Here is a 24405-nt window from a genome sequence, read left to right on the forward strand (position 1 = left end):
TTCTCATTTCAACTCTCACCATTAGCTGCAGCTCTGATAAAGGATTCAAGACAAAACTAAAATTCTTTTAACCCAAACTTGATTGATATGCATGCTGATTTGAGTTTGGGCTGTATCACTGCGGTAAAAGAGAGCTGGTTTTCATGTCAGTGAAGCAGAGTAATCCTAAAAACAGTTTCAATACTAGAGACTGTGGTTGATACATACATGTAACAAAGCTCATTTTAGCCATTTCTTAAACATCTTCATATGTTCGTATTTTAAGGCACAGGATAAACAAGAACTACATGAAAAGCTATCAGTTGATACTGAGTACATTGACTTGATAATGAAGTGCAATTTTTGCCCAGAGGAAAAGTGGTGTTTGTCCTCGCTACTTCCATACAAACAGAACACTCAGAACCTGGTAACTACGATACAAAGGTTTGCTTCCACTACCAACAATAGGCAATCTTATTCTGATCCAGATTCACTCTCCTAAACATTTCTAAATACTGTGGCATCCATGACTGCTACCTGACAATCGGAATTATGGAATTTGCATTGTTGCTGAATTACATTCTCTCCATTTCGGATTCCTAAATAGGAACTGCACTTCTCTTATGAATTTATCCCTAATGGGGGGTCCTGAGCTTTTTTGAAAACCTGTCCTCTACAATTTATTCAGTTCCTCACTTTGTGGTATCATCTTGTGTTTACCCAAACACAGCACCTTTTCCCCTGGAGACTTCAGAAGACAAAATACGCGCTCTTTTTGTTCAAGTGCAGACTTCCAACATCAGTCCCCAGACCTCACTTAAGACTTGAAGCACTGTATCAGTCTAACTGCTTATCTGCATGCTTGGGATCAGATTCTGCTGAGTCACTGGCTAAGATGTAGTGCAAAAGTCCTTCCACCTCTGGCTGAACCAAGGCAAAAGACAATTGTGCTGAACTACTGCATGCACACCTCTTTCTTAAAACGCCTTTTGCTTTTTGTATTTCCACTGCATTAACGATAATTCTGTTTTTTCATTCCTAGCATTTTAACAGAGATCTAGCAAAGAAAATCTGTTTCATAATATATATATTTTAGATGAACAGATGAGTGTATATGTATATAGACACTCATACAATCCAATATAAAGTGAAGCCTTCAAACAGAAACATTTCTTACATAGAACCTCTCTCTATTGCCCAGTCCCTCAGAAAAACAGCAGCAAAATCTACAACGTAGGTTTGTTTGCAAAAATTGTCTTGTACAAAATGTGGCAATAAGAAGGCCATCACTATATAGAGGTGTATGTGTGTGTCACATCTGTGTGAGAAATGTTAAATTGGATTTTGACAAACTGAAGTAAGTCAATTCTTAAACTTGAAAAAGACAAAAAGCTACATCTATGGTAGGCACTTTGGTACATCTAGTAATGTAGGCATATTCTACATCTAGAATTAAGGTTCCATCAGTAATTTTACAATAAAGCTAATTTCAGGAGTTTATTGTTATGCTTCAAAATTCTTTCTTGGCTGAGAGATCATTCTAGAATCTTAGCTAAATAATGTACTTCTTCTGTCTAATTGCATACTTATCCAAGAATGAGGCTGTTGGCTCTGAAAGAGCTCAACTGTTCTCTTGGATTCATAACGCACATTTTTTTTTTTTTAATAACAGTCTAAGAAAACTTACCAGCAAAAGAAAAATCAGTTCAGGATACAAAAACACCCCATAATTCATAAAACTAGAGCTGTGAGCTCAGCTGTTGAGGCTGATACTCTCCCTTCAACTTGCAACTGTCTACTTTTATCAGTTTGAGTATCACTACTGATCTTGCAGCAGACTATGGCAATGCTTCAGTAGAACGCCATTATTTCTCAAGAAAGCTGTGTGGACCACTGACGTGCATTTTCTTCATGCACCAAACATGCTAAGTAGCAATGAGGCAACTGTAAAGACAGTCACTTTCAACTCAGTTTCACACTTTCTTACATATTGGTGTTCCAATGTAGTATTACAGAAGGTATAGAATAATAAACTATTTAGCATAGTATGCTATAATAAAAAGAACATATGTTTTGTACGTATGCCTACTGTATGAACTTACATTGCACGCCGATTTGTATTCCTTATCGGTGAAACAAGGCAGACAGGACAGTTCTAAATAGAGATTTGTTTATAATACAGTAAAATCCATGTCCTCATGCCTTCAAAGGGTCATGTGTTCAGTACTGTAGAGTACAGGAATAAATAACAAAACCCAAGTGAACCTGTATAACAAACTGTACTGTTTGTAATGTTTACTCCATTAAATGAAAACTCAAATTTATAAATTGTGATTCATGGACCTCTCTTTATACAATATTTATAGAATTCTCATTTCTGTTTATAATATTCTATAGCATGATTTTCCAATAATACATTTATATATAAATACTAAAATGTTAATGTTTTGTACATTTTAAAGTTGCCACACTGGGCCAGAAGCACAATAAAGTAAAAACATTTTTCTGCAGTTTGTTTTTGAAGAATATCACAAAATGATTAACATTAAGACCATTGTGCTGCAAAGACAAAAGAGATTCATTTGAAGAAATTAACATGCATTTAGAAGAAAATATCTATATCCTTTATCTAATTTTCTTCTTAATTCAAACCAGCATGAAAGAATTATAAAAAAATAGTATATATTTACATGGTACAGTATAGCTTGGTGAGATATAAAACAAGGCAGGAAACATCTTTTCACTTTCTAATAAGTATAACCACCATAAAGATGAACTTAAACACAAAAGGTTACTTTACGATTGCACATGACAGTAACATGGAAAATTGTTGAGCAAATTAAAATACAAAATTTAACAATGAGAAACTGTATGTCTACATAAAATGACCAAGTGTTATAAAATTATTGGGCATGTGTATAACAACTAAATTGGTAAAGCTATAAAAATAATATTGGTACATCTGTGAGAACAATGCTTAAAAAATATATAAAGGTTGGCAAAGGTATGTGTCGGGAATTCCCATTTTCCATGGACCTAGCTTGCACCGTGTGGTCTTGTACCATCCTCTGTTAAGTCATACCTGAAAACAAAGAGAACAAAGGAAAGTGTTTTTACATTTAGCATATATTATTAACACTAATAACATACAAGTTATTAGTATGCAATATTATTATTAATAAAGGAAATATACTTACCACTGGGTCCAGCCTTTAGCAAGTTCTTCAGATGCCAGAGGTATCAATACCTGTGGAAAGTTGAAATTAGTGATTAACACCTTGTCTCTTTCATTCAACATCTTTTAAAGACTAAATTTGACAATCCTGTCAACTACAGGATAAATAATACTATTAATAAACAACATGTTTTACAATCTCACCATCATAGCTAACTTCTATCTGTAGGCTTGTAATACAGTTTCAAACTGCTAGTTTTAAGCTAAAAATCTGCACCCTTAAACTGGTCCCAGAGCACCTCACAAGCATAACTTCTGAACAAAGGATATGGCAGTCAAATGATGTATTTATGCTAACAGACGTCCTTGTAAACAGGAAAATTAAGAACACCATTCGCCAGAAACTGAGAGAGATTAGAATCGTGGTCATCCTCTTTACAGAGTTTGAATATGGCAATCTGCATGGGTGTAAGAACACACTGTTCCTATGTGTAGGAAACACAGTGATTTAATGAGTGCCTGTTGAACAGTGAAGGTATAAACACAGTAGCTGGTTCTGGCATTAGGAATGCCTCCAGTAGTTCTTTTTCATGGATCTTCTGGAATTTTAATTACTAAGCATAAATGTGTAATTTTTCTTGTCCTTTAGGTTTGACATAATGCAAAAGCTCTCACCGCTGCTGCAAGTAAGATGTCTGAACCACCTGTGTTTAAGACCAGCAATTTTGCCAGACCATTTCCTGAGATACCAGTAGTTTTCTACTGGCTGTTATTTAGTTTCTCTGACTGTATAATTAATAAATCAGACATGCAGGGTTATTATTACTTTTTTTTTTTTTTTTTTTTTTTTTTACTGCCAGCCTCAAAACTTACCATTCTCTAGAAGAGATTACTACCTCACAGTCTGATGTAGGTCCTCTCATCCTTAGCACTTCATTCCTTCCTTTACTGAAGCCTGACATCTAAGCCATCTATAATTTTTGAAAGCTTCCTACCTGAATCAGCTATGTCAGTCAACACTAACAAGCTCATTGCACAAGAGAATTTTAATCTTTATATAACAACATACAGTACTAAAGGAATTTGCTTATTTTCAACTTACTTTGCCAAGCAGCCCTTTATCTTTGGACAAGAAACCACCACTGTTCTTTACTGCTACATCTAGTGTTCTTCTCTGTACTTCAGGGAGGGAAACACTGAAATCAAATCTGACAGAAAAAAGTGATGCTTTAGAGAGAATGCTGTAACTGAAGTGCAAGTTCAGTTCCTACAGCAAAACAGCAATTCAAATCTAAAACAAATTATGCCCCTCCCCAAACAAATTCCCCCCAAAAAAGCCTTGAGATAAATGATGAGAGAAAAAATCCCAAAGTTTTGCCTAAAATTTTTCTTCTATACTTTGATCAATATTAATACCAAATCAGCATCAAACATTTGATACTTCTGTCCCATTGCTAAAAGCAACAAACAAAACAAACAAAAGGCCAATCACTGACTCTACAGAGAAGAAAGTGAAGAATCCTACTATCTTGACAGCTCAGCATTATTCTCCAGAATGAAAAGACTGATCAGTCTTGATCTTCATTCCTCTAGAACCAGAGCTCATTTTCACACCAAGGAAACTATCAACTTTTAAGAAAGAACGCATTTTGTTTGCTAGATCTGAAACTTACAGAAAGTAAGGGCAGGATTGCACCGCAACCTACATCTGTTTGTCACTACAGTTTTTAAGCAGCTTTACCGCTTAGCAATACCTTTTACTTTGAAAAGCACAGAAGAACAAATCCTGGGATAAACAGGAGCGAGCTGCAGTACCAGGTGTATCTACCAGAGCCTCTAACTAACAATTTACAGATTTCCTTGGACAGAATGTACTGAAGTGTTTTTTTTCCCCAAACTAATTTCCTATCTATAGAGAATGCTCTTCGTTATTGAGAAGTGATGGGTGAGGGAGGAAGAGGTATGTATCTGAGTGAAACCATCATCAGAAAGCTAAGTACAAAGATAAGGATCTGTATGCAATGAAATTCTGCACAAGCTTGCACAAATCCCAACCTGTTGGTCAGGATTTAATCCACATGGAAATTTCCTGACTCACTGGATGCTGAGAAGTACCACAAAGTAGATTGACCAAGCAATTTGATCATGTACAAACACTGCCTGGCCAGTCCTACAGAGGAGACAAGCCAGCAAACTGGCCAGTCAGAATCTACATCTACATGCTTCTTGTCAAGAAGGCTACATTGGCAATACCAGCCATACTGGCCAACCAAAAGGCACTCATGTTCCAACCAGCTGCCCCAGGAGTGCGTGCTGCTTCTTAGCTACTCACACAAACAGAATGCAACATGGGATAAGGCAGAAGAGAGGAGTGGCTGGTGACAGAGTAAGAAGGGTTATAGTGGAAACAGGTAACAGAAGGATGGAAAGAGCTATCTGTAGAGGAAGAGAAATGTATGAGCAAGTCTGGTGGTGACAACTGGGAGTTTCAACAACTCACCCATTCAGGTAAGCTGAGAAACCTTGGTTTGGCAGCTTTATAATTACATGATATAGAACTACTACACACAGTTTAGAACATACATTTGATCAAACACTGGGTTTAAGGTCTTCTTTGATACATGTGTTTTTCTTCTTCCTGATCTTCTCTTATCAGGCAATAAATACATTCGAACATATGGATCGGATCCTTCTTCAGAAAATGCTATTAGATTTCTGTGACCAGTGAAGAACAAGGAAAAACATTTTTAGAAAATAAATGAGACATTGCTAAGCATGTGTCCACACTACTATCCCTTAATTTAGCACTCTATATTTAAACAAAGTTCACTTCATCACCACATACATATCTTTGATGTTTCCCATGCATGAAGTATCAAACTTGTGGAAAAATATTTCTAGAAACATAACACCCGTTTGAGAATCATCTGCATCTTTATGATAACTGTATTTTAGAATCCTTACATAAATCAGTTCTGGGATATCCTGCACAAAGTATGGCTACATATTGGCTACATTCTAATACATAAAACAGTGGAAAAAAAATCTAAAAACTGCTAAGCAGTAGCTTGTACAAGGTCAGATAAATGGTAAGTAGACAGCAGAGCTGGAAACTTAATGTTTCTTGAATCCAATTCAGTGCTTGCATGTGGCTTTCCAAAAATCATGCTTTTTGTCATTCCATGAAAAAGTCATGCTCTTAGATAAAGATTTTAGACACTTCTGGTAGAAATCTACATACCATTTCAATCTAAAATCTGATATAGGCAAACGAAAAAACACAGCGAAATCCTCAGTTTTAACCGATTCTGTTGTAAGTCTAGCTCTGTATGATTTTGTATTTACAAATAATTACAGTCAGCATGTCATTTTAAAAGTAATGAAGACCATCCATGCAATCAAACAGTTTAAGAGGGTATGTCAAGATATGACAAAGTCATATATCAAGAACTAAAAATAAAATTTGGTGTCTTATGCTCACCTGCAGGAATGCACTACCACAATCAGTTTGTTTCTTTGTGAACTATGACGAATTGTTAGCTGTATCTGTCCTAATGGAGACTGCCCCAAAGTTGTTCCACTGTGGTGAAAAAGCAGAATATTATACGCTTTTAAATAACATGTTTACAGTAAGATCCAACTGAAATTCATTAAGTACTTCAGAACAGTATTTCCAGAAATATTGTATTATCTATTTCAACTGTCACTGCACCAACGTGAAAGACGAGAGAACACAAATGTGAAATCTTCACATCAGTTTCAAATCTTCATCAGTTTCTCATAGTTTAGGCCATTGATCAATAGGCTAGAATGAAATATTCCTGTTCAGTATTTTCTTACTAAAACAAATAAGAAGAATAAAGGTCAGAGTACCTAAATACATGGGGCTTGCAATAAAGGACCTCCTTAGCCATAGCTTTACCACTCTTGGCAAATAATGAAGTATTAAATTTGTGTGTTAAATAATAAGTAGTATTTCAACATTTATCATAATTAAGTCTAACCCAGTTTTGGACTAAAAGAGAGACTGACAAAATGAAGACAAAGGATCCTAAAATAAATAGGGAACTGGAGCACAGAAGCAGGTAGGCTTGTATAGATTGAAGAGACAGTCAACAGCAGATTAAACCATGGTCTTTAATTCCTTAAAACAAACGTTATATTAAAGACTGAGTCATACTCCTCTGAGTACTCTCTGTCTTTCTCTATGAATCTACTTAGATTCATAGAGAAGCTTCCAACTTAAACAGGGATCTAATGGCTTCTGTTCTCCTATTCAGAGTAGGATAGCTGCTCTGCTACCTTGACTGGTAAGTATAGCTGCCCTTTGAGGTAAGTAAAAAAAAAATAGAGAATTTAAGAAATCATAGTTGCAGCAATCCTCATTAACTGAATAACAACTGACCAGTCACTTAGCATTCTTTATAGTCAACTATCCCTCTGTGTAATTTATGAAGAAGACCAGCTATAGTCAGCTTAAATTGGCTTAATGCTAATATGATTCAGTGGTGAAACAAGCAACTACTGACATGAGTGTGACTAATGTTTTACCAACACAAATCCTTCCTTCTCACCATTCTACTCTTTTCAGCACTACATAGTCAGTGCAGTAATGAGAGCAAGGTGGACTTTATCTTGCAGATCACAACAATGGTGTAGTAACTTCTAATTGCAAAATCTGTCTAACTGAGGTACCAAGAGGAAGCAGAAAGTTCAAAGGCTGATTTTCTAATTCCAGGCTCAATCTGCAACAGGAAAAATATTACTGAAATGCAAATCGAGCTATTTCTTTGGCTGCATAACATTTTCTTATAAAGGAACTTAGATGCATTGCAAAACAAGTAATTAACATCATACTTTTCAAGTTGTCGTAGTCTTTGCCGTAGCTCCTGTGTAGCAATGGGCAGAGATATGTCTGAGGCTATGCTAGGAGTTGGTTCCTTGACTGAGAGGTGGCTGGGAGAATAATTGAAGTTAGAGGCATGAAGACTCGAAGAACTTCGGCTGAGATCTGTTGGCCACTGAGGACTGGCATTGGGAGGCTGACTTTTTTCAGCCACATCTGTCTTTTTATCACTGTCAGTCACTGGGGAGGCTGGAACAGGTTTGTTTGAATCAAGTGGTGGCGAGACAGGAACCTGAGGCTTAAAAGATGATTTTCTTGCATCTTTGGAAACAGACGGCCTTTTTACTTGGGCTGAGTGTTGATGATCTGGAGATCTTGCTTGCTTTTCAAGAGAAAGGACCTAGATACAGTTAAAATACATACAATATTACTATACTACAAAAAAAGAGGAATATATTTGTTTTTACAGAGAGTACTTAGTGACAAGTTGTTAAATTAAGACAGTAAACCAGGACCAAAAATTTTGGTCACACTCATTTACAATAGGAAATAGTTTCATATTACAAATATATTACATAAAGTGCCATAGAAAAGAACAAATAACAGAAATTAACAGAAGTGTTCCAAAGAGGTGCCCTGACGTATTATGCAAAAAAATTACCTGGGGGAAAACAAAAACCAACTTTCAAGCATGCAAGCTTTTTGATGAAGTCTCCAATGTACTTGAAAGTTGGTCTGAATTTTTCTAGTACTACGAAGGTACCTCCTTTCTGCATAAACTTTATTATTTTTTTTTTGACCATGATGACCTCTGTTCCATTTCTGCAAGATAACGATTTCAGTGATCTTACAGTGACTGTAAGATCAAGATTAATTCATAAAAGACTAGCAGGAATTCAGATTCCATACAGTTTCCAAGCCTAAAAACAAGGGGAAACTCAGTCTTAATTAAAGCAGATTACTGTTTTGTTCCAAGAATTTCTGGTTTTGAAATAGAATGTATTTGAATTATAGAATATCTTTGTGTACTTCGTATCACTGCTGGCCAAAGGACACAAGGCATTGTGACAGACAGCCAAGGAAAGGTACCATCTTCTTCATAAAGACAAAGGACCAGAAATCATAATAGTCTTAAATACACTTTCATATATTTACAATGTGAAAAGTTTTAAGAGTACCCTGAGTGCAATCTTCATGTTTATAGTGCTGTTTGGACCAGAGTTGCTCAGGTGGAACCGCTGATGCATAGTTAAATCTTCACTCTCTAGCAACTGACTTAGAGGCAGTTTGAGGTTCCCCAGAGAACACTGGTGCTGTTCATCCCTCACCTGAAGGAACACAGAAGGTAAGTAATGTTGTTATCATCTACTTTGTAAAAAACCACAGAAAGAAAATGAAATGACAGTTTTATTTAAAAAGAAAAGCACAAAAGCACAAGGAACATAGATAGTTCTTCAATCAAGCTTCCCTGATCATAAAACTACTTTACACTGAAGAAGAAAATAGCAAATATACTTCATGCCTACTTTCTTCATCCCTATCTTCTACAGCAAGACATACTAACAAGACAACTACAGCAAGACAACTAACCAACTACATCGACATCTAGAATATATATCTAGTTGATCCCTGATCAAAATATCTGTGGTTTCCTAATGGCCTGTGCAAAATGAGTTCCCATAACTGTTAGAGAAATAGCAACTACGACAGCCCTCATTTACTACATGGATAACATTTCAGCAGTGTAAGGGGATATGGTATTTGGATAAAGCAAAGACTTCCTCAGTATGAGAAAGGTAACAAAATCAGCCATACATAATGGTATTTCTGCTAGCAATTGAGAAGACTTAAGATTCAAAACAGACATCAAAAATTACTTTTCTTCTCATAGGTTATGTATTTAAATATAACAGTCATCAAGCATGTTCTACTGAAAGACTGGGTATAATATTTTTTTTTTTTATTTTTAATAACATTTCATAGCCTAGTATTAAAAAACAATTTAAGCATAACTGTAATGGTGTTCACAATATAATAGTTATGTCGTAACAGCCTATAACATCTAAATATTTCTACTGAAATGTCTTAAAAAAGAAAGGTATCTAAAGAGTGAGACAATGTACCTCAACTTCAAGATCTTGTCTTTTGGGGTTGTGTACAAAGAAAGTAAAGTTTTCCTCCCATACTGGTTCATTGGTCTTGTATCGAATCTAAAGTCAGAGAACAGAAAGAACAGGACACAGACAAATTGTAAAATATGTTTGTCTAATAAAGCTCTTGTCAAGGCAGTGGAGGGGGGATCTAATCTAATATCTGAAAAGTAGTTATAGACCAGGTGGAGGTACTCATTGACAAGGATACATAATGGCAGGACAAGAGACAATAGCCACCAGCTGCTTCAGGGGAAATTCTTATTTTTCATATACATAAAATTCTTCACCATGAAAACAATAAAACATTGAAATAGGATGCCTGTAGAAGTGGTAGAATTTCCTCTGCTGGAAATACCCATGACAGCTACACAGCACTTTGGTTAATCAAAGGTCCTACTTTAAACTGAAGGTTGTACCAGATGAGCTTCTTGGTCCCCTCCAACCTAGACATTTCTGTCTACGCATTTTCAAATCCTGATCAGTGTTTTGAAGCCTGTGTTTTGCTCACAGTGTTACTTACACAACTACTGTGGCAGGAATCCCAGCTGCAGATCAGAACCTACTATGAAAGGACATTTACAAATCTGGTCTCTACTCACAGACATCTTGAATTAAGAACCCATTCAATACTTGGGTCCTCATCGGAAATTTCAGTTCTGGTGATAACTTTTAGAGCAGTGGATGTGCTCAAGGGCTTGATAGCCAATACCAATCACAAAGTGCTACCAAATGTCTGTAGACAGAGACAGGTACAGAGAGCAGGAACTTACCTTACTTTCCTGTGCCTTGTGTCCAACTGACAGCAAAACAAGTGGGTTGGGATTGCTGTTTATTTTCTTTCCTGACTGGTAAAGAAAAAGCAAAAACTTTGTCTTCAGACTAAACTCTTCTCCTAAATGTCTCCTCTGAAACTTAAATGTCTGCATCTTAAAAATACAATTAATTTGCATTCTACTGTATGACTATCTATTATTCTCAGCATTTTATTCAACAGGCTGGAATGGCAGACTGGCTAGTGGCTGGTGAACACATTAACATGAAGGTGTCCAACTTCCCTAAGTAAACTAAAACAAAACATTAGAAATAAACAGGAATTTTAGACTCTTTTCTGTTTTCTTTGGATGAAACTGAAAAGGTGCAAATCCTATAATGAGTATTCAACAACGCCCAAAGCCCATGAAGCATAGTTAAAATTGCAAAATGAGTAAGGCATATAGATGGAAGATATGGAAAAAACACAAACTCAGAAAGTTCACTTTATTTACATGGCAGTATTATTGTTAAGCTAGATGTAATACCAGAACACTGATATTCCCCACTTTCAGTCTGGGGAGAAAGAAGATTCACTATGATGTACCTGACATATACTTCTACAGTTTACCAAATACTCTTTACTAGAGAAGCAACCATCTGCCATATCTGAGCCTTGCTCACCAGCTGTATAGCATTACATCAAACTGTGAAAATAAACATCAGTTTAGAAACAAATTACATACACAAAGGAACATTCCCAATAACACATTTTTTCAAAAATTTTAAATTAACTACAAAAATTGTCAGAAAGAAAAGTTAGACATGAAAGTTAATCATCTCAAGTAGGTGTTAATGCAGTTTAAAAGGCCTAGACAGTACAGTATGCATAGTTAATATACTTTGAGTTCTACCTGTAGGAAACCGTAAACAGAAAGTTAGTTAAAATCTACTTTATGCATGTAAGGTCACAAATAATTCAAATAATTTATTTTTTTTAAATTAATAATGAGTGTATTTTAAGGTAATTTTGGATCTGAATTTATGTTTTTGACATCATACTTCTACTAATATTAGTTGATTTTAATGTGACACTGTGACACACTGCTTATTAACAATAGTTTCCTCTAGAAAAAAAAGCTGGTAGAAATCACTCCTTTCTTGGATGAATGCTGCCTTTCTTTTGTGATTTCTAATAAAAGGTATATAGCCTTAATCAAAGACAACAGCCTACAAGGTCTAAGGAATACAAAGAAAGTCAGATTACATTCCAGCTGATGGTGGGAAAAATGGTAAGAGAAATTTGTTTCATTTTTTCTTCACCCATAAAAAGGTGTCTAAAGCTCCCTTTTTTCATAAAATGAAGAAACTTCACTAGTTTGCAAAAAGACCCTGTTGCTTATTCTCATACATAAATATAAATAATAATAATTCATGCTAAATAGACAGTAACACACCCCTAACATCTGCCACTTTGCTGTTGACAGGATATTCAGTCTACTATAGCCTGCCTATTGTCCAAGTTCCTCCAGCTGAGAACCTGGTTTGTGCCTTCCAAGTTTGCCAGTCAACATGAAGTCTTCCATATCAAAAGGCTGGGCTGAATTTATTCAGCTTTCATATAAAAGATGTAAAAGCTTCCAAAAACATCTAACAGAAAAATGATTAATTCAAAAATACGTAAGACATTGATTTTGTTGGCTAGTCATTCAGAGTTGAGCAGTAAAGTATCAGTATGTAAAAGATGTCTTAGCTTTCATGTCGGCTTTGTTCTTTAAATACTTCTTCACACTAGTTCTCAGGATTAATTTATTTTGGTCTTCTAAAGCAGCCAATGCTCTACTTGACTGATTTAAAATTCAGATTACCACACACCATAGAATTTCACCAGCATCTTGACCATTTCTTGAAATCAGATGGTAAATAAAACTGAATTGCACTAAATACAGATCTGGCATAAGAAATTCCATTCACTGTTGCAAGGAAAGTGTTGCAGGCATTTGTGCACTTCCAATTACTGTTGTGACCTTAAATGGACAACTATATTAGTTTTACCTTTAGGGCTTTCTGAACAGCAGCCTTCTTCAAGCCATCAGGGTTAAATTCTAATGGATTATGCTTTTAAGTCAGGAGAGAATGAACACAGGAAGGGTTAGTAAAGTCATGCAATGAAGCAATTTCATTAGGTTAATTAATTATTACATGAAAACATAGGACCAAAAAAAAAAAAAAAAAAAAGACCACACAAATCTTTCAAACAAAACAATGATGGGATCACTAAAACAAACAAACAAAAATAAATAAATAAAAATGGACAAAGCTTTTTTTCCCCCATATCCTCTCTGAATGTTTGTATTCCGCTTTTAAACTGAGGTACATCCTTTCAATACACTTATCAGTTCTTATCAGCTCTCCTTATCAGCTCTTTTATAGTAATAAAGAACCTTCATAAAACAGATTGTATTGAGAGCTTGCTGTCCTAAGCACTACCTTCTATATTAACCTTTTTAAAATTTGGCTGCATATATTTTCCCAACATGGAAGCTACTGTGGTAAATCAAATGGTTATGTGAAGGAACGCTTTTGTAGGAGGAATTACTATGCTCGAAGTATTAACAAGACATAGATTATTATAAAAAATTTAGTTGTTTGAGACTCTTAACCAGATGAATGATATAAAAGACTGCATGCTGTCTAGAAATAAATATACTTTACTCAGTTAAAGACATGCAAGTAAACTAACAGGAGGAGTTTGAACTGATATAGTTCAAACAAAACAAAACACCTGACTGTTTTCCATTAACTAAGCAAAGTTTTGCATTTTATTTTACTAACAATAGATTGTTCTTTAAGTGACACGTGTAAATTACAAAAATAGGATGGAAAATTTTTGATAGCATTCGATGCAAAAGAGGTAATTTCAGGAAATATATTTTTGACATAAAACCTATTTCAAAGCAGGATACTTATGTCTGGCTTTTTTACAAGCACATATTTCTATTTAAAGGGAGAATTCTGCTTTAAAGCTGCAATATATGGCAAAAAAAATAACTGCATAGTGGCTTTTGTAAACATGCTGGATGATGAACAGAACACAAGATAATGCTCTGCCAAAAGAAATGCTTTCATGAAATACAAACTTAGAAGGGACTAAAAATTGAAAAAAGATTTTAAGCTTCATGCAGAAATATATATATATATATTTTTTTTTTTTTTACATTTTCTTTGGGGATGTCACATCCATATATTGGCCAGCCTGTGTGACAAGATTCCTAGTGTTCAGTTTTGACATTTCTGTTTCAGAAGGAACATACAATATAATGAAACTGGGGGGGGGAGGAAGAAGCTTGGCTTTTTTAAACAAATAAATAAATATTTTTGTGTGTGTGTGTAAAATAAAATTAAGCAGTCTTCCAAAAGTACTTATTTAGATATGTTAGGGTCTAAGATTATTGTACTTAAGACCTTCAAACACAGATACTGCACAATATCCCCAGACACATTGATCAAAACGTTTAACTCTCCTTATCATTCAAAGGCTTTTTAAAGCCCTACTGGTATGTTCCTTGCTGGAATTTAAGCTTTTTGTTCTTTGATGAACATGAAAAACTCTCTGCAGCAGTCTTGTGTCCTTTCCTTCCTCATTTTTTTCTCCTAAGGCTCAGCGCATTCTTGTTATTCTTTCTCTGCTGGTCATGTTTTCTAGCTTACTCATTATCATCACTGCTGCCCTCCAGATTCATTTTAGTTGGTCTCCATCCTCAATAGCTGTGTCCAAAATCAGGGCCTTACTAATGTCAAAGCAGAACAGAAGGATTAGTCCACACATCTTAGAGGCTACACTCCATTCTATAGTCAAGATGGTATTTATGTTTTGTAACAACATGATACAGCATGACTACAGATCTATTCCTGTCAGACAGCCCTTCTTATCCCATGTTAATATGGGATAACATGTCCTCTTTTGAAAAGCACCTAATTTTTCAGATCATATGTGCAGATCATCAGTATCATTTTAATTTATAAACTGCCCCTCAAACTTACTGGCCATCCTTCCCTTGCATTTTACCTGCAAATGCAATACACAGTTTTTCCCCTACGTTATTGTTCCAAGGGGTTTTAAAAGCCCAAAACAAACCTCTGTCATCAATTATAAAGGTAGGCAACCAGTGATTCCTGGCTATTGCACAAGTCTCAGTTCCTCTGGAATCATAGCAAGGAAGGCCAACAGGGATACCAGCTGGGGCAAAAATGTTTAAGCCAGACTTCAGGTTTCAAGGGAAGGAGCTGCAGGTCCATGAGGAAGGTGGCTGAAAGGCTGGGAGGGAGGAGACTAGGAGAAGAAATTGGAGTATTCAATAAAAAAAAAGGAAAGGTCTTGTCTTGGATTACAAAGCTGTCTTGCTATGGTTCTGAGCATCTCTGAGTTTCTTGCTATGGTTCTGAGCATCTCTGAGTTACATGAAAAGGGGACAGTTATCCAAGAGTAATACTGACAACTAACACAATGAAATAAATCCAACTTCTGGTTAGTATTCTCTAATGGCTAATGACTTTTGCAGTAAATCCTAGTATAGCAAGGCCATAAGTTATATGGCACCTAACAAGCTGTTTTGTTATTAAGCCAAATGCTTTTTTGATACACTGTGGTGTGCAACTCATTACTTATGCTAACTCACTAACTTTTTTCTTGGGCTTCAAATGGTGCTTTAGAAGTTTCTAAATCTCTCAGCTGATAACCAGAAGACAGTGACTGACCTGGAAGAGCTGATTTAAAATACAGGTAATTTAGATGTTATATATATATACACACTAAATTAATATGTATATATATGACAATATATCATAAAACTAGTATTATGTACTTCTAGAAATTATACTAAGAGCACAGTTCATAATCCTTAAGATAAATCAGATTTAGATGGGTAAACGTCTGAATTAGGTGCCATGAATCTAGGTTTCCAGCAGTCAATAAAAACAACCAGAAAGAGTCTGAGCATTCAGGGCTTTGTTTGTTCCTCTCCTGCAAATGAAGTAAAAGCCCTTTTTAACAGCCACCAAACACATCCACAGCCCCCCAAAATAACTCAGACATGTCAGTTAGATACCTGAACTTAGAGGTGTGTGCATAAGACATTTAAAATGATGGGCAGTTCTACAACTGTTATCTCTAGGCTATGACAGTCCTCTCCTCTCTCCTACCTTCCAGCCATAAATTGTCCCTTTGCTTGCTGCAAGACTGGTACCCAACAGCAACTGCAGAACAAGCCAGCTGACAGTGTTGTTGGAGAAAACCCAAACATAGCTATCTTAAAACAGTTCCACCATGACTTGCAAATAGCTTCATGGATTTGGAAAGTTTTGTCCTGTGTCTCATTAGGTGCTGTCATATCTAGATGAAATGTTCTAACAATGACATCAAGTCGACACTTTTATCAAACTTTTTTTTTTTAAATGATATATCTATAGTTTTTATAATTAAAACAGCAACTAATCAGTTTTAGCACCAAGAGAACTAAACCATGCAGTATGTGGTTTGAATCCTTATGACACCAATAAATTACACGTGTTTCTCCAAAAATATAAGTATCTATGATTAAGAACTGTGTATCTTAGTCATTAAATTTTATGCGATTTGGTTAGTAGATGCAAAGTTTTTTGATACTGGAAAATGAATCCCTACAAAGAAACTAACTGAAAAGACCAAGAAAATGATTTGGTTTTGTTGGTTTATTGGAGGGAGAAGGAGGAAGAGTGTTTTCAAATCAAAGTTTATGATACGAATGAAAAGCAGCCATCTACAAATTAAATCTGCACAATCTGCAGTGGCATAACAACCTCCCTGGCAAAAGAGTTCTTATTCTGAACAGACTCCTATTCTTTCTGGGAATACCAAGGTTGTGTTTACAGACTTAGGTGTAAGTATTCAGAGGCTCATTAGTTTGCAATAATCTCCTATCACTAAATTAAAGCAAAAATATTAACTTTTGGTTCTCCCTAGCCTGGATTTTCCTGACTACAGACTAATTTGGAGAAAAAAAAAGAAAAGAAAAAAAAAAAAAAGGAGCTTGGGAATTTGCAAAACAAGGAGCATCATGGAGTGAAACAGAATTTACAAGGGAATTTATAGTTTGGGATGCACAAAGAATCACACCCATTTTTAGCTCAATACTTGAACCTGTGTGGAAAGGTTGCAAGTTCTTAGAAATGTTGAGTGCATCACCATTAAAGATTCTGAGATGCTGGCTGTAGTATTTATTACATTTTCTTTCCTTTACAATAAAAGCCAACAATTGCCAGCACACAGCGTGCTAGTATAGTATGCATTTTGTTTCTCAATGAATCACCAATTTAAGTTAAATGTAAAAGCTTTTACAACAAACTTATCTTGGGTTTTTATCATGAAAGGTTAATTACTTACCCAATGATATGCTGATCAATGAAATTTAAATAGCCTTTAAAATGCAAGAAAAATAGCACAAAAAAAACAATGCACACTTGTTGAAACCATGCAGCAAAACAAATTGCATGCTCTCAATCCACTAGAGTGAGTGGCTTTAGTAGCACTAATACACACTCTGGCAGATAAAAGGTACAATACAAATAACACCAGAGAACTCACAAATAGTGCTCTATAGAGTGAGGTAGTGTTTTCACAAAAGACTAGTCCCGATGCTCTCCTCTCTTTTAAGTATCCACACCCAAAGTTTCCCTCGTAGATACTCTTAGGAAGATGGAAATGGAAGGAGAAAGCAGAGTGATGGGATTGTGGCAGAATGAATGCATAAGCAGCTTTACTACACAAGAAAGTTAAAGAAGACAGTCAAAGGATTCCAGAGAAAACAGCAGATAACAAAAATATTTGTCATTATGAACAGTTTCAACAGTTAAACAACTTTCTGTAGCACGGCAACTTGATATTTTTTTTGCTTTTTTATTAATTAATTATTGAAATATATTAACACAACTTTCCTGGTTTATTCTTGGTAGTTCGGATTTATATGGCAGTTCCAACTAAGTTTAGAGACCTGACTTCTAAGCCATTTCTATTTCACATAAAACATATTTCTGATAAATCATCCTAATGCTCACAAGCTCACAACTACAATGCATTTGTGAAAAAAAAAAAAAAAAAGTCTGATAGGGATCCACTGTAACTCAAACAAAATAAGGCTGATGCTAAATCTAAATGTATCAGTGATCAGCAATAACTTAAAAAAAATCCATTTTGAAGGCAATAAAAAGTTCTTATTCATCCAGAAAATATTTCAGTTTTAACATAAAAGCTGTGGACAAGTCTTCAAAACTATTAATAAATATTATAATTCTAAGTGAGACTTTGTTGTCTTTTAACCTTTTGTTCCCCATAAATATAAACAATCCAAAAAAAGCAATTTTACTATTATACTACAGCAACCCTATCAATGAGTATGAACACAACTTGAGAAGCTATCCTGTTTAGCCTATGTTTAATCTTGTAATTGTTGTTCCATATCGCAACCAAATGGACATAAAAAGAGCTGTATTCACTATAATTTGCTGTATTTTGTGTAGGAATTCCCTTACAAGATCAAATTATTGTCATTACAGAATCTATAAAAATCCTTTCAGTCCTGACACAAGAAGCTGTCCTTCCATGGTATTTTCCCTCCAACCCAATTGTAATGCCTATTCGTATCTGTTTCTGGACAATTTGAATTTAAAACAGTATTGTATTTATTATTGTTGTAAGCTTGGACTTTTCAAGTGTTCAATGCTAGTTTCTATCATATTCTTTAGCAGATTACTGGACAGAGAATGACTTGCAATTAAATACTGAGATATTTGTAGCAACTACTTTTATGGGCTGGCAGAACAAGAAAAACAAAGGGATAAACTGGTTCCATGCTACGACCATCCTTATTCCCCAACACTACCCATGCAATGCTATACCGTAAACAAAATAGCAAGGAGAAATTTGGGATTCTGTAGCTAAGTAGTCAGGTTTGGGCAAGGAACTTCCTTCCCCATTCCATGCCCTAGAGTTTAGAGATCTACTGATCACAAGTACTGATTGAAACACTGAAACAAAAATACCATCTCCAAAAGTACGTAAAACACACAGTTTGCAGCTTAACCTCTGTAAGAGAGGGAGACAATGCTAAAGAATATTTAAAATAGGAAGGGAACAAACTAAAACTTATGACAAAGCCTCTACATATTTCCTAGATAAACTATTGTAAAACAGAAAAGCAAGATTGTAAGGAAAAACTTAGGGGATTGTTAGGAGATGGTGGATGATATAACTATAAATTATTCCTTTTTAATTAAGAGACTTCAGTGTATTTTAACAAACTTTTAGAGCTTCATTTAAGTAAAATGAAGAGGCTCAGGGGCGACCTTATCGCTCTCTATGGGTACCTCAAGGGAGGCTGTAGCGAGGTGGGGGTTGGCCTGTTCTCCCACGTGCCTGGTGACAGGACGAGGGGGAATGGGCTTAAGTTGAGCCAGGGGAGTTTTAGGTTAGATGTTAGGAAGAACTTCTTCACTGAAAGGGTTGTGAGGCACTGGAACAGGCTGCCCAGGGAAGTGGTGGAGTCACCATCCCTGGAAGTCTTCAAAAGACGTTTAGATGTAGAGCTTAGGGATATGGTTTAGTGGGGACTGTTAGCGTTAGGTCAGAGGTTGGACTCGATGATCTTGAGGTCTCTTCCAACCTAGAAAATTCTGTGATTCTGTGAAAATTCTGTGATTCTGTGAAAATCCAGTAGTTTAACAAAAAAATAAAGACGTGGGTTCAATTTAATCTAGCACACAAAACAGAAGGCAGACACATTTTTGTGTGTTGCAGTATTATGAAACTAATATTAAGCATGCCATAATTCTATTCTATTTATGTTTACTCTGTATTAGAGTAACTTTACTCTCTCTGCTAATTTACGGAGTTCCCCCAAATTCAATAGAGTGAGGTTAAGAAGATAATACAGGACTATTCCAAATGAGGTACATCTCTTTAGCTTTTAAAATCTCCCATAATACTTCTTTCAAGCACTGCTCTGTACATGCTAGAACATGCTAAAAAATGGAAAAATTCAGTGCTTCCCCTATCTATTTATGGTGGGGTTTACTTTATTACTGCCATAATTTCAACCATGAACAGAACACTGCTAACCTGAAATAAACTAAATACAGTTTGTGCTCACCACAGACAAATTACTTCACACTGCCATAGTATAATCCATATAACGACAGAAACATGTTTTATGTGCGTTTTACACAGGCAAATAAACATTACTCCAAACGCCAACCTGACAGAAATCTCATACAAATATTCTGCCACTGTAACATCAACCGCACGCCATAAATTTCATGTTGAGAACTTCATTTCCTTCAAATCTACCACAGATATCCTAAACCAAAGCAAGCAAGTTTACCTGAATTCAAGGAAGTAGGCCTTTTCCCAGTTAGTTCTTATAATTCCCCATGCTGATCCCATACTATTTATGGAAAACACTGCATAATAAAAACATGCAGCCTTTCAAGTCCAGGAAAGGAGCATTCTTTAAAGAAAAAATCACACTGATTTAAGAGTAATGTTTTATTAATTATATAAATATATTACCATACTACTAGAAATATGGACCTTACATTACACATTTTGAAAAAAAGAGAAAGAATAGAACACATGGCTTAAGGTGTGTTAGTGAAGCAGTGTGCCATACTACCAAGCAAGACATGCTGGAAGTAAGCAAGAGATACCTATGAGAAAAGGGCATCCATGAGAATATAACTTACAGGCAGGTTTCTTGCTGAGTCCAAATAGAGAATAAGTAATGCAGAAGAAAGTCCATCATTGGCTTGGTCTTTATCAGCTCTAATGCTAGTTAGCACCTAAATAAAAACCATACTGTGAGTAACCATACTGAGAAATGTTGGCTGATATTCTCAAACCATAACATTAAGAGAAAAGAAAAAGAAGGAAAAAGCATTTTAAAAATCCCATGCTACAGAAGTACGTTGACAGGTATGACTCATTTGAGATCTCTAAAGACAGACAGCTTGGAATAAAGTTAGAGGTTTATCCAAATTCGCTACAGCTAAAGAATTAAATCACTTACATATTAAAATGTGCACACACACAAAAAAAGGGGGGGGGGGAGGGAAGATTAGGAGAAAATTAATGTGTTCTTTCAATACCTTGTCTAGGTTTTCTGCCGTTGGCATCAATGTGAGCCACTCCAGTTTTAAATGCAATTTTCCTTTGGACACTTCATCCAAAGTAAACCACTAAAAGTTAAGCAAAGTAGTGTGAAATAATCTGACACCAGAGAAATACATAACTGCAATCGGCTCTTCAGGAAATTTAGGAAATTTTAGAACACACTAGAGATCTATTAGAGCTGGAATTTGTATAAACTAAAAAGATCTAATATATTGTTTAAAATGTCCTGTATCACACTAAATTTTACGACAATGTATAACTATTCAGTTCTGTCATACAAAACCACCGATGCAGACCTCTATGTTGTCCTGTGAAGGCATTTTTAAAACATCAAGAGAATTCTTTGAGTTCTTTAAAGCTGTTCTGCAAATACAAACTAATACATAACATCACTAATAACATTGCTGTTTATTGTAGGATAAAACTTCCACTTTCCTCTACATTAGTTTAATTAAAGTCTAAAAGTAGTTAATCCAGGCAAATAACTATTATCATGGAAGAAAAATCCCTTACCAAATACTTAAGTCACCATTTTTTGCATTCACATACTAGTGAGCTTAAAACCCAATGGCAGAAGAAGAAGGGCTTCATTCAACAGTTCAGCTATCCTTTAAACCACTGCATTATTCATCAAGGGATCTATTTCACTATCGTTAAGATTATTCAGGAACTATCTTCAGGAAAAAATGTGAGAACAACTAAATGTACAACATGTTTTGTTGCATTTTTTTGTTTGCTTTTTGTTTTGTTTTGTTTTTTTTAAACCATAACTTACCCAACACTTACCTCATCTAGAAGTCGTTCCTTTTCAACTTCAATTAAATCTATCATCAAACTAGGAAAAAAAGAAAACAAACAACAACAACAAAACAAACAAAAAAGTGCTTTAGACAAGAAGCAAAAAGTCTAACACAGAGCTCAACCCCCACCCTGTGCTTGCTGAGTATCCAGGTTTCCACTGATAGCAAAAGAGCAAAACAATACTATTCTTTTAGCCCCTAAGAGAGAAAAAAGTAGAGAGAAACTGTCTGAGCCAGGATGGAATGCAGGATGATAGAAAATATGCCTGTACTAGAGCCCATTTTGTAGCTATGAGGGCAACTGGCAAAATATGGTTCATACACATATGACTAAGCTCTCAAAACCATGACCACATCCAAACTACCCACTGGAATTAGCCCCTGGACATATGTTATGACCAAATTCATGCTTTAGAATTGTCTGACAGAGACAATTTGGTTTGGTTTGCACAAACCAAAAGTGTACCAGGGAATCTGCTAAAAATTAAATACTGCAGACAAATGCATGCTGGTGTATGAACATTTGTCTTGCCTTTTGTTTTACTAGTACTAGTATACACATTATGATCAAGTTGCCACTCTTCCCCCCCACCACTTCAATGTAAGATTAGGGAAGTGCAAAGAAAAGAAGCCTTAGTACTACCTACTTCTTTATTTAAATGAGAAGAGAAGTAGGTACTGTTGCTCCTGTTAAGAGAGAAGGAGCTGGAAAGATAAGGGAGTTCTACTCTGTATGGAAAGCAACAATGGGAAGCTCCAAAACTCTGCAAGAAATAAAGTTGACAAATTACTGGTGAAAGAAGCTGACTAAAACCCTGAAATGCTTATGGGTAAACACTAAACGTAGGCCTATGGAATCTAAGAGTGAGTAATGTTTGCGAAAGCATTATAGCAATACTTTTTCTTTAACCAAATTGCTAAGATCACCTCGTAGAGGAAAAATAAACTGAGCTAGCCAATTAAAAAAATACTCTCATGAGGAAAATACACATTTATAATTATTTCTTCAGATGAAGTTAATGTATTTTAAGATTCAATTCTAGCTTAAGAATATTAAAGCAGGTACAGTACAATTCATAAAAAACCAAAACACCCTTTTCTGGGTATCCACAACACTTACCTTAATTTATTTAGATGAATATGTTTATACATATGTGTATAAATACACACAGCATATTTTAATACAAATTTGTTTTCATTACATGTAGAGTCCAAGGAATTAGGAAACTACTTAATAGCAAAATTTGAAAAGTAATTTATAAATGCAGTAACACAGCAGAAATACAAGTTAAAAAAAAATTGAAAAAAAAAGTTACATCAAAATATTTAATCTCTTTTCACTATGTACACACATTTTCTCCATAACATTTACCTTCCAAGGAAGTCATCTTTATCTGGATCTTCATCAAAGAGCTCAATCTCTAGCTCCTGTCCTGGATGTTCATATACTAAGGCCTGGAAGTAGAGTAAGACAGCATTGTCTATGGTAAAACTAACTGGCTTTGTCAAATGGCACAGTAACAATAAAATACCGAAACAGCAGTGTCTTTGTGTATTAACACATATCAACAAGCAAAAACTTTAAAAATATGTGATTTTATGAGTTGAGCAAGCGTAAGAGCTTTTCAGTTGTGTTTTTGTTTTTTTTTTTTCCTGTTCATGTTGGTATTAGGGGACAACTTTTCAGAATTACTGTTGCTAAGTCTAGACAAAGTCACATACATCAATGGAGAATTGCTGTTTGTTAAAGAACTTTGGACTTTTAGAGGGAAACATCAAAAACTTCCTCAAGAAAGTCTCCAGAGTATTTTCTTTAGTAAAAGAAATTTTAGACGACCACATTACAAAATGTGAAACACATTTCTATTGATTATACCTCATAAACTTCATTCCATTTTGGATTGAGATTTTCTTTGATGACCTTGCTTTGGAAAATCTGGTTGCCTACACGGATGATTCCATAAGGATCTGACTTTCCTTTAACAATCCCTTTTAGGTAGGTATCTTTACCCTCCAGGTCCTGAGCTTCAATAAAGTGTATCCTTAGAACACCCTGAAAAAGGAAAGGATGAGTTTATGTGGTAATCTGAAAGTTTCCATGCCATGACAGTTCATGTAATGTATGTTTTATAATTTCCAATGCAGTTTCCTTAAGATGAAACTTGGTTTGGACACACAGTGGATCAAGAGATATCACACAAAACACCTAAGACTCAGAGAAATTCTTGAAGAAAAAATAAATTGTCATCAGTAATCCGAAATATACCAATTATATCAAGAAATGCCATGCTACTGGAACATAGTAGCACTAAGTAGTAACAGCTTTCAAGTAAAAAGCACATTTTGCAGTAATAATATAAAACATGTTACATAATTTTTAATCCACACAGTTGAACTATGCTTTACAGGTAATATGTGAAAAATAACAAAACAAAAAAAGTCCTTCTCAGTGTTATTATCAAACACCATAAAATTATTTATAAACGGGGTTATTTAAAGCG

The 24405-nt window shown here is 35.2% G+C and overlaps 1 protein-coding gene across 2 annotated transcripts in view; it reads right to left on the reverse strand.

Moving 5' to 3' along the window:
• Positions 1 to 24405, reverse strand: part of ESYT2 (extended synaptotagmin 2) — an 80633-nt gene continuing 56228 nt past the window's right edge. Inside the window, exons 9-23 of one of the 2 annotated variants that reach the window (XM_084283008.1) lie at positions 23781 to 23957; positions 23277 to 23359; positions 21891 to 21939; positions 21080 to 21169; positions 20678 to 20773; positions 17526 to 17627; positions 10924 to 10998; positions 10124 to 10210; positions 9179 to 9328; positions 8012 to 8400; positions 6636 to 6734; positions 5738 to 5869; positions 4257 to 4362; positions 3177 to 3226; positions 1 to 3061 (exon numbers count right to left, since the gene is read on the reverse strand). In XM_084283008.1, the coding sequence (XP_084139134.1) occupies positions 3016 to 3061; positions 3177 to 3226; positions 4257 to 4362; positions 5738 to 5869; positions 6636 to 6734; positions 8012 to 8400; positions 9179 to 9328; positions 10124 to 10210; positions 10924 to 10998; positions 17526 to 17627; positions 20678 to 20773; positions 21080 to 21169; positions 21891 to 21939; positions 23277 to 23359; positions 23781 to 23957 (1731 nt within the window). In that variant the 3' untranslated portion in view covers positions 1 to 3015. The remainder of the gene's footprint in view (positions 3062 to 3176; positions 3227 to 4256; positions 4363 to 5737; positions 5870 to 6635; positions 6735 to 8011; positions 8401 to 9178; positions 9329 to 10123; positions 10211 to 10923; positions 10999 to 17525; positions 17628 to 20677; positions 20774 to 21079; positions 21170 to 21890; positions 21940 to 23276; positions 23360 to 23780; positions 23958 to 24405) is intronic. The other variant, XM_084283009.1, reaches the window with a different exon arrangement.

Source organism: Netta rufina, assembly GCF_964035555.1.
Source record: "Netta rufina genome assembly, chromosome: 2".
Classification (NCBI taxonomy): domain Eukaryota; kingdom Metazoa; phylum Chordata; class Aves; order Anseriformes; family Anatidae; genus Netta; species Netta rufina.